The sequence below is a fragment of the Muntiacus reevesi genome, chromosome 3 (genome assembly GCF_963930625.1).
Source record: "Muntiacus reevesi chromosome 3, mMunRee1.1, whole genome shotgun sequence".
In the NCBI taxonomy this organism is placed as follows: Eukaryota; Metazoa; Chordata; class Mammalia; order Artiodactyla; family Cervidae; genus Muntiacus; species Muntiacus reevesi.
Window position 1 is genome coordinate 34,420,518 of NC_089251.1, and position 10,573 is coordinate 34,431,090.

General features: G+C 52.8%; 1 protein-coding gene across 1 annotated transcript; it reads right to left on the reverse strand.

Annotated features, from left to right (window-relative positions):
• Positions 1-1,075: 1,075 nt before the first annotated feature.
• PCARE (photoreceptor cilium actin regulator) lies at positions 1,076-9,671 on the reverse strand. The gene is made up of 2 exons (XM_065927966.1): positions 5,932-9,671; positions 1,076-1,293 (listed from the first exon to the last, which is right to left on the reverse strand). Exons 1-2 carry the CDS (start codon positions 9,669-9,671, stop codon positions 1,116-1,118), a joined length of 3,918 nt encoding a protein of 1,305 aa, XP_065784038.1. The 3' UTR covers positions 1,076-1,115.
• Positions 9,672-10,573: the final 902 nt, after the last annotated feature.

The window sequence follows — 10,573 nt, forward strand, 5'->3', positions numbered from 1 at the left end:
GCAAATATCTAGCTCAATTGGCAGACGCAGGGTTTTGGCATGAACGATGGCTCTTCACTTCAATTTCAACTCCAGCAGAAGGTCTGCAGATGACTGGGAATAAAGTTGGCTGAGAAACCCCTGCGGGAGATTGGCTGTGTGTGTGTATGTGTGTGTGTGTGTGTGTGTGTGTGTGTACATTCGCACCCGTTACCCACACGTCCTTCTGTGCTTCAGTCCCCATGGGGCACAGAGAAAAGGCTGCCTTGTTTGGGAGGCTTGGTTGTACCCACTCAGTCTGAGAGGTCTGTGGGTGCGTAGGACAGAGCATCTGAGACACGTTTAGCTGGAAAGGCAACAGGACGGCACCAATGGGCTGGAGGCTTTGCTTTCAGGGCTTTGGAGTTGAGCTTGGGAAGCAGAAGAAGGAGGGTAGGTGGAGCTATGTGTCATAATCTCACCTCAGGCTTCTTATCTCTGGAACAATCAGCTTTTCAACAGAGCTCATAATGGGCACTTGAACGCCGTGCCACTTTTTAACCTTAAAAAAGCTTTCTGTTTGTACAAGTAGGTGCACCCTTTAGGCAAATGGAGTGATGGGATAGTCAAGGGCAATGGAATGCTAAAAAAAAAAAAGTAATGAAAGATAATAGATTCTAGTGCCAGGCACCTCTGTGCAAGTTTTCCTGTTCTCTTCCTAGCTGGGTGAGCTCAGACAAGACACTTGGGGGGTGAGCAGGCATGGGGGTACTTTGGTTTTCTTGCTGCAAAACTAGGAGAATGCTGTTTGCTTCCTTCATTGTTGAGAGAATTAGATGGTTTCGTGAACACCTGGCTCGTCAAGCATGCTGGAAATACATTTTCCTGCTAAATTAAGGCCAACACTTAAAGGATTAAAGAGTGTCATTGTGGAGTCCATATTGATAGTTAATCTTCGACCCTTGAGGCAAACCAGGACCCAGGGCTGCACACAGCAGTTGTTCAGAATTTAGCAGACCCCTCGGGCAGTGCCCCTTCCAGGCCTTTCCTGCATCTCAGCAGGAGTCTGGTTGGCCTACCCTCTCTGGGGCTGACGCTTGGCTGTTACCCTTGCTTTCTGGGGTGACTGACATCAGTGTCACTCAGCCGGCAGCCCATCAGGTGACTTCCTTCTGCTGGGACTTGTCCTGGGCATGGCCCGCGCTGGCTTCTCGCTGTAGCCCGTGGCCCAGCACACAGAGCTCTGGGGATGGGGCACCCCTGCCGCTGCCCTTGAGTTCTAGGCCACAGGGGCTGTTCCATGGCCCTGGGTCCTCGGGGCTCTCCTCGCTGCCGCTGCCGCTGCAGAGAGAAAGCACAGGTGCCAGTCAACCCCCCCTCGTGGCTTCTGGCCCCGCCCCCTCGCCATTCTGTCTCCCTCCAGCCCTCCTGTCTGTGTCGCCCGCAGGCCTGGTGGGCCCTCGTGCCCGGCCCCTGCCTCTCCGTCTCAGCTTTGCCTGCTGGGGCTGTTCTTGTGGGCGTCTCCTCTGGTGCGGCACCATGGGAGACATGCTCCTGGCATTTCGGAGGACAAGCTGAGTCCTGTTTTTTCCTGGGACAATCAGATCCTGCAGCTCTGAACAAAACAGATCCCTCAAGAACTCGGGCTTTTATTTTGTTTTGTTTTAAAGTGTTAGTTGCTCAGCTGTGTCTGACTCTTTGCGACCCCATGGACTATTACCCGCCAGGCTCCTCTGTTCATGGGATTCTCCAGTTTAGAATACTGGAGTGGGTTTCCATGCCCTCCTCTGGGGGAATCTTCCTGACCCAGGAATCAAACCTGGATCTCTTGCATCACAGGCAGATTCTCTACCATCTGAACCACCACTTCTTATTCCATAAAGGGCTAGGCTTAGCTAGTTGAATTAAAAATAAAAGCAACACCAACGATTAATAGCAGAAGCTAAAATAAAACAAATGCAAAAACAACCCGGCTTTGCTCCGCTGCCACCCTTTTCCTGAATGGAATAAAATGAAAACTGCTTGGCCCAGACCTGGCCTTTGACTAAAACAGAGCTTCCCAGCTGCTGAGTGCCACAGTGAAGGAGCTCTGAACAAAGAGGGCCACCCAGTGTGCTCTGGCGGCACAGAAGAGAGGGTGGTCCCAAGCACGGAGCAAGCCTAGGCCAGATGGGGAACCAGCTCAGAGAGCCACCCTGGCCACGGGCAGCCAGGCTAGTCCCGCAACGACCACATGGAAGGTGGAGTCGGCTGTCTAGGTTCACACCCTGGCCCTTCCACTTACTAGCTGTGTGACCTGGAGTGTGTTGATTAATCGCCTTGGTTCTCAGTTTCCTTCTTTGTCAAAAGGAGGTAGTAATGATGCCTATCTCACAGGACTCTCAAAAGTTTCAATATTGGATGAAGCATGGAAAACTCTCCGCGCACTACCCAGCACATCACAGGCACTCAATAAGTAGTCAGCTGTCACTGGTGCTCTTTTGTAGCATGACCAGAAGTTTACACCTGCAAGGGACCTGAAGGACCACTCTGTCATATGGCACCTGAGGCTCTGAGCCTCTCCATCAGCTACCCCTGGGCCAGGACGAGACCCAGCTCTCCATGTGCACAGACCAGAAGCCCTTCTCTCTGCCCACAACAGGACCTTCTGGACTGTATTATGAGTGTGCTCAGCTCTGCATCCTTAGACTTACATGGGGTATCCAACCAGCAGAGGACGAGTTTGGATCCTGACAAGATCAGAGTGGCAGGAATGAGGGTGGGGTGAATGAGCACTGACATTGGCCGACATGATTTTCAGGCAGTGAGGAACCCACTCTGTTCCTTAGAGCCAGTCTTATCTATGCCAGCCTCTGGCCCCACCATGAGTCCTTGCAGGACCCAGTGATGTGTGGGTAACAGCTCCCACCTTACTGTTTGTTTTCCCTGTGCCCCTTTGGAACAGGGGGAGGCATGACCCTTTGCTGCCTGTGGACTGGAGCAGCTACCAGGAACAGGAGAGGCAGGCCCAGGGGACAGGTTATGGTACCCAGCATCTGTGGATGCTGACACTGAGGTCTAACACAGGATTTGGTTCCAGAATTGTGTCTTCCCCACCCCCAGCCAGGTCCTACATGTCCATGAGGTTCAGGCCAGGTGGTCGATTTTTTTCAGTTGCTGTATGGCTGTGGTTCCACCTGTTCCCAGACCTGATGGGGAAGCAGGCTGCCTGGGTCTCTGGATCAGGAAACATGTCTGCTGAGAGTCCCTGCCTGGTTAGTCCTGTCCTGGCAGAGAGTAAAAGCACCGCGTTTGCATTTAAGGGAGCAAGTCTGGACACACTGAGACCTGGAGAGAGACAGCTGCCTCCACCAGAGGATTCAATATGTAAATAACAGTTGAGGCTCAGTAACTGAGCTTCCTGGGGAAGCCTCCAAGGACTGTGCCCAATCTCCGGGCCCCGAGATGGGGAGGTATCAACACCATCGTGTTTTCTAAAAAAGGGGCTCATGCCTAGCACTGGATGACAGATGGGAGATCAACACCAGATGCAGGCCAGTGCGTCCTGCAAGCCTGCTCTGGCTGCAAGATACTATGGGTGGGGCTGCTCCTGCAAGTCCTTGCTTGGGGAAACAGCCTGTTCTGAGCAGTTCCTGGCTTTCTGGCACTGACTTGTTGCATGATCTTGGGGAAATCACGCTCGGTTCCCTGGCATTGTTTCCCATAACCAGGACGGCAGAAAAAATGCTTGTCTGCTACAGAGCTGCAAACGTCCTGCTCTTAGAGCTGGTCGGCTTTTGCTCTCAGATGCCAAGTTTACAAGGGTTGGGCGGGGAGTGTAAGGGGTGTCTGGGGAATGAGCGTTTTCCCACTACTTCCATCACATGCTCACAATCTCACAGTCTGGAAGAGCCTGGAGGTGTGGTCTGACCAGGAGACAGGAATAGGTGTGAGTCACTCTGTGACCTTCCACGTGACCTTGGGAAGGCTCCTGTTTATGCATCCTCCTCTTCCTCCCTCTTTCAAGGTACAGTCACTCCCCACCTCGCCCCATCTCTCTGCATATTGAAATTCAGGACATCAAACAACCTTTTAGGCTGCCCTATTCTGAGGAGAAGCCTGAGAGAATGGCAGTATTTTCTCCTTGAACAATTTTATGTTACTTTATTATTGCTCCTGCTGTTTTAAAATGTTAGTGTTTTTAATTAATGCCATTTTATTGTCCCTGTTCTCTCAAGCTCTTCTCCTGAAGGGCACAGTTTTAGAAATCTAATAACTGAGTAAGTAGCGAGTGTGAGGAATAATACATTAACATTTATAGAGGTTCTCAGATGAAAGGCACTGTGTTGTAGAAACCTCATTTTAGATTTAAGAAAAGAGCAACGTTACATTAAGATTCGTGCAAAAATAATCAATATTTCATTTCTTTCAAGTGGCTGGGGAAATTTATATAACTATAATCACGCACAACTTTCCCGAGATAATATCTTTGTTTAAAATTGACTGCTGAGTACTTTGTGAAAAATTACCATTTATGCCTCGACAGACTGTGAAGTCTGTAACACGTATCACTCTGGCAGAAATTAACTTCTGATTTACACAACTGTGGGCACTGAAAAGATAGCAAGGGCTGGTGCGGGCTGAGCTTTGTCTGATCTGATATCAAGACACGCTGATAAGAGTTCCTCTTTAACCGACCTCAGATGTACATGTTTCTCCCCATGCTACAATTCAGGGAAAGATACATGTCCCTGTATATCCTGTAAAATAACCACATCACCATATGAGTCCTTTCAACGGCCAGGCAGTGGCTATACTTTGAGTCGTGTCCTCTCACAGCCGCCTGCCCAGGCCTGTCTGCGTGTCTGGGCCAAGAACATGCCCCTCAGCTGCCCTTCATGAGACAGGCACACTTGGAACTCAGCCGGCCCAGGGCAGGCAGGGGGGCCCTTCTGCCTGCATTCTCGTGATCAGTGCTCATGGAAAGTGTTGTTTCTCCTCTACGCACTCTGAAAGGGGAAATGGAGAAGGAGGCAGGCTTGGGGATCCTCAGGAGTAAGAGGAAACCAAACTTTTATACTCAATACCTCCAGGATCAGCCGTTCTTAAAGCGTGTCCCCTGGCTGCCTTCCAGACCTTTTCGAGGAAGGTGCTGTGTCCAAGTTGTCAAAACTGTGTCCATCATAATATTAAGATGTTTTGTGCCTTTCCCATTCATTCTTTCATGAATGCAGAGTGGAATTTTCTAGACTACAGGATGTGTGACATCACAACGGAGTGCCTGTGGATGAAGGTCTGAGAACCCAGCTGTCTTTCTGTGAAGCCCACACACTAAAGAGGTTTGCAAAACTTCAGAGGTTTGCAAAACTAAAAGACAGTGTCACTCTACTCACTCAATTTATTTTTGTTGTGGAAAAAATAGTTACTTTTCCTTATTTATGTTAACATAGAATGGGGCATTTTAAAAATTAATAAATACTCTAGACATCTCTCAACTTTTTTTTTTACTATAATGCAGTAAAAAGCAATAGATGCAATGCACAAAGGCCTCTTGAGGGTCTCAACTTTAAAGAGTTTAAAGAAAGTCCTGGGACCAAAAAGCACCTCCCGCTAAGATGCAGGTCTACTGATGTAAACCAGAAAGGACAGAAATCAAGCTGCTGGTTCCAGATAGGTCACTGTGACTCAATTTGGGGGGGCTAAGTCTCAATCTCCCCACCTGTGAAATGAGGGGCATGTGTGGCTGGACCAACCTAGTTGTTTTAAACTTTATTTGTATTATAGCAGAGTCTCTTACTTTGAAATCTTTCATGGGAACCTGAAATGTGTAACAGATGAAAAATTGCTGCTTCAGGTTGGGACACTGGGAGACCGGATATCTTGATACCCCCTTTCTAACTTGTTCTTCTCTCGGAGCACAGCTTGAAAACTTCTGACCCAGATGATCCTAAGGGCCCCTCAGCTCTGTTCCCCAAACCAAAGGATTCTCCTTACCTGCTCTGGCCATGCTGGGATTCACAAGCGCTGCTGGTGGCGCCTGGGACAGGCAGGTGAAGGCGGACACCCGGCCGGGGGTCAGAGGCTGTCCTTCGGATGAAAGGTTGAGGGTTCAGGGCACACAGCGTTGTCCCTCGTTGTGAATCCGCCCTCATTCGTGGCCCTGAGCTGCCCCTCCAGCCTCCTGTGGGGGTCTCAAGAGGACCCCCAGCTTCAGCGGGCAGCGATGGTGGGGTGAGTGGATGTACTGTTGAGAGTGGTAGTTTAGCTTCAAACAGAGAGGCGGTGGCTGGGCAGAAAATGGAACGTGTGTTTCCAGATGCCGTGGCTGCCCGACTGTCTTCAGAATCTCGTGTTTCCTTGGGCCCCTGACTGGGAGACGCTGGGGGTGATGGGGAGGGGCCAGAGGCCAGGGACCCGGCTTCTGTGCACTGGGTAGGGGGACTGGAGATCTTGTGCTGAGCGAGTGGGCTTGCTGAGGGAGGGCTGGGCAGCTTGTGCTGGAGGGGAGGGGAAGCTCGTTTCTTCACCGTTGGGGGGCTTAGCACCCTGGGACTCACTGGAGGGCTGAGGGGTGGGCTAGGGGATCCATGCACACAGGGTGCACTTGGCTGGGCAGATCTGTGGGTGGAGGACAGGCCCGAGTGCCTCTTGTCCACTCTGGGCGTCCAGTGCGCCCTTGTGGGAGAGGCCTTCCTGACCAGCACGGGGCTTCGGCCTTGGGTCTGCCTTGGGGCCTCGGGAGAATGCAGTCCCCGCATCGGCCTGCTCAGGCTGGGTTCTGAGATCCTGCTCTGCCCGGATGTGTGGCTCGAATGCAGCCAGTGGATGACCTTCCGGGGAGGCTTGGAGAGGCCTGAGGCCCTGTCTGCCCGTACCTGACTCTGCGTCCTGCTGCCCTGCACCTCTGCGTTTCCGCCAGCTGCTGGTGGGTGGTCGAAGTCCAAGGCGAGCTTTCCGGTATTGCAGCTGCCCTTGCTGTTCCCTGGCTCTCCGCTTCGGGCCCTGGTGAGGGTGGTGGTGCTCTTGCTGGGCAGCAAGTCAGTGGGGCTCATGGAGGCTCTTAGCCTTGGGGAAGCCCACGTTCTCCGGGCAGAGCCAGTCCCTCCCAGCCCTGGCACGTGGGTCCGTTCAAGGGGGCTCTCTGCTCGCTTGCCACTCTCCGGGGGCTCTAGAGAAGTGAATGATTGGTCCATCAGAATTTCCAGAGGCGGCGGAGGGAGATCCTCTGGGTTCTCCTCTGTTTCCCAGTTGAGGTCCTCACTCTTGACTGCTTCAGCTGTGAGCAGAGGGGGAAAAGTAGGAGCTAAGGGCCTCCAGCCTGGGCCCATCCTGTGAGATTCTCCACCCGCTGCTGGAGAAATCCGAGGCTTTGGGTACAACGGGGCCAGCCCTCTGTAAATGGGGAATCTGGGAGGCATGGTGGGGATCCCCCACTTCTTGGGGCAGGGGCTCAGCCCTGAGTCCCGGGAATCCCCCAGTGTCCTTAGACTCTCGGTGGGACTGAAGGTTTCAATGAGTTTCTTGACTGATGTTCTGGTGGGGCAGCTCCTGATGGTCTGGTCCCTGACTCCTGGAACCTCACTGGCCCTCTCCCCTGGTGGGATGATGTTTGGGAGCCCCTCAGCTTTTCCCTGCCCAGGCTGTTCTCCCTCAGGGTGGGAGCAGCATTTCTGGAGGATGCTCTTGTCCTGACTTGGCAAAATGCTGAAGTTCTTGGTGAGGGATGACTTTAGCTTGCTGATGGCGCTGCTTGGGACCACCCGGCAGCGGTTGTCAGGCCTCAACATTGCAGCTCTGGGCTGCGTGACTGGCTCTTGGCTCTGCCCCTGCCATCGAGCGATGTAAAATGCCTCCAGCCTCTGGCTGAGGTCCCTCTGGACCCTCCGCAGCTCCTGCAGGGTGTGATCCTCTGTGTGGCTCTTCAGACACCCCTCGGACTGGGACCTCCTCTGCCTCGAGGGGACCCTCCTGCTGCCGCTGGCTGTGCTGGGTCTCGGGGGCACCGTGGTCCTGTCCTCTTCCTCCATCCAGTCCTGGTGCTCAGAGGGCACAGGAACAAACTTGATCCTTTCGCTGATTGCTTCCTTCATCTTCAGAACCATTTCCCGGGCCTGGGGGCTCCTGAGCCTACGGGGGTGTGGCTGAAATGGGCTTTCGGCACTGGCAGGTGAAGACCGTGGCCTTGGATGGGAAGCGTTTTCCTGCCAGGTATATGGACTCCGGCAGCTTCCTTTGTCCTCCTCCTCCTCTGAGCTGCTGTCCTCACCTTCACTGAGGGATGGAGTGCCCATGCACCTGGAGCCTTTAGAAAGGTGTGCTTCACCAGAAGTGCCCATCCCAGGGGGACCGCATGGAGTGCTTTGGCCCAGCCCCCAAGGCCTGGAGGCAGTATCTTCTGGGCATGCAATGGAGGGCCAGAGGCTCCCTGATCCACCCTGCACTGCTGGATGAATCTTAGCTGTGAGAGGCCTTGAGAGTGGGCAGTCCTGGGGTCCGTCTAAACCCGTCCGGAATGGACCTTGCTGCCAGGTGTGTCCTGACAGCCTGGCCTCCACTGTGGGTGAAATCGCCGGCCTCCACTCTGCAGCCTCCGGCACTAAGTCGCAGCTGGCTTGCTTGCTCAGCTTGTCTGCCAGCTGCACGGACTCACTGTCCGCACCGATGCCACTGTCCTCAGAGCACAGGGGTAGACCCCACGCTTCAGGGTCGCCGTGGCTGCTTGCCAAGCTCTCCAGGTGCCCCAGAGTCCTGAGGATGCATTCATCCGCGCCTCTCTTTGTGCTCAGCTTGTTCTCCAGGTGGCCTGCAGTGGCGTGGAAGTAGCTGCCAGAGCCCTCCAGGAGGCTGCTGGTGAGCAAGGCCGCCGTGCCGCTGAGCTCCTGCAGCTTGCTGACTGTGTACTGCAGAAGCTGCTGCAGGAGATCTGGCTGCTCCTGGGGCTCTCCTTTCTTCAACGGCCAAGCCAGATCCTCCCGAACCTCCTGGAGGAGCTCTTCTCCATCCTTGGAGATCTCTCCCAAGAGCTGGTTGACCTCATCGAAACACAGCATCAGGAAGCTAACCATGGGCTGCAGCAGCTCGTGGGTCTGGGTGGCCCGATGGGTGATGCTCAGAACTGCTTCATATTTGGAGAGGCAGGCATGCAGATAGGTGTAAGTGCGCTGGTGGGCCTTCACCAGGGTCTCGGGGAAGTCCACCTTGTCTTCAGACTCGTGGGCAGGAAGGATGGTTTGGCGGTAATGGCCCTGTTTGCTCGACCTGTGACATTTTGGTCTCTTTGCCCATTTGGAAGTCTCCTGGGTATTACTTTCTTCACTCTCTTCCTCGGAAAAGGCTGCCCCTTGTGACCCATGGGAGCTCTGTCTCTTGAATGGAATGTCCGTAGCCATGCAGCTTTGTGATTTGTTCAGTTGAGATGGGGAGGTTTTGGTTCCTGGGATCAGTCTCTCCATATCCTTTACTTTGCCTGCAGTGGGATCCCTGGTGAGCTGACAGAGACTGTCAGCCACAGTCTGGGTCCACCTGGGACTAGGCTGTTCTTCTTCTGCCCGCTGTCCCTGGGACGAGCCCCCTCCGGGGTCATAGCAGGTGGAACTTTGAACCAGCAAAGGGAGGGAGCCTCTTGCACTGGCCCTCTGATGTCCTGGAAGAATTGCTTTGGGCTTTTTAAAAAACTGGATGCCACTCTTGGCAACACTGTTAACAAGATCACTGTGGGAAGGTGTGCATCCCATGATGTCAGCCTGTCGTCATCTCCCACCTGCAACTCTCACAATTTTCAGAGAATCGTATTCAAAATAGGAACAGAAGGCAGTCTTACTAGTTCATCCAGGCAATCTGCAGGCCAGAATCCTTTGAAGTCCAAGGTGCAATGTCCTAAACTTGCAACCAGCTCTCTTCACTTCCTTAGCCCCATCTTGCCGAGGTAGTAATGCTGCTGTCCTGGTGATGTTCTAGGGCTTGAGCCCTCTGCTGCTAGTGAGCAACAGGGCAATTCTAAAGGACTTCAGTCTTGTGGATTACGGGCCTCTGAGTGTTGCTCGTGTCCTAACAGATGTGCATGGCAAGTGGAACTTTAAGCCTATTAGGTTAATCATGCCCCAGCCAGTCAGCATTCACAGTGTGTTCTAATATAGAACTTCTCAGCATTTACTATCTTGGGAAGCGGATTATTTTTGCACGTGCTTATGTTTTTAATTCTGCTCAGACGCCTGCCATATGAAACCTAGAGAAACAAGCCATAATTGCAAAAGGCTCTGGAAGAGACACATTTGTGGAGAGGAAGCAAAGGGTTCGCTGATGACGGATCCTTAAAGAGAAGTGACCTTCACAGTTTAATAAGGGCACAGCAAGCTCCAACCTGTTACTACCCAGAAGACCCCAAAACACACAGTAGATGGGTAGTGAATCGATGCATTGCTGTTTGTGTGGCTTATAAAATAGACCATGACTTTCTAGTGCTGGTGAATGTCTCTAAATAAGATGGGGAGTAAAGAAGGTCAGGTGGCTTTCCTTTACAATAGAAAAGGAAGGTAGATTGCTTGGAGGCTTGGAGGGGAAACCAGAAAAACTCACCAGCAGCTCAAGGTCAGTTACTGTGGACTATAGTTGCTCAGGGAGGCAGTGCTCTCACAGG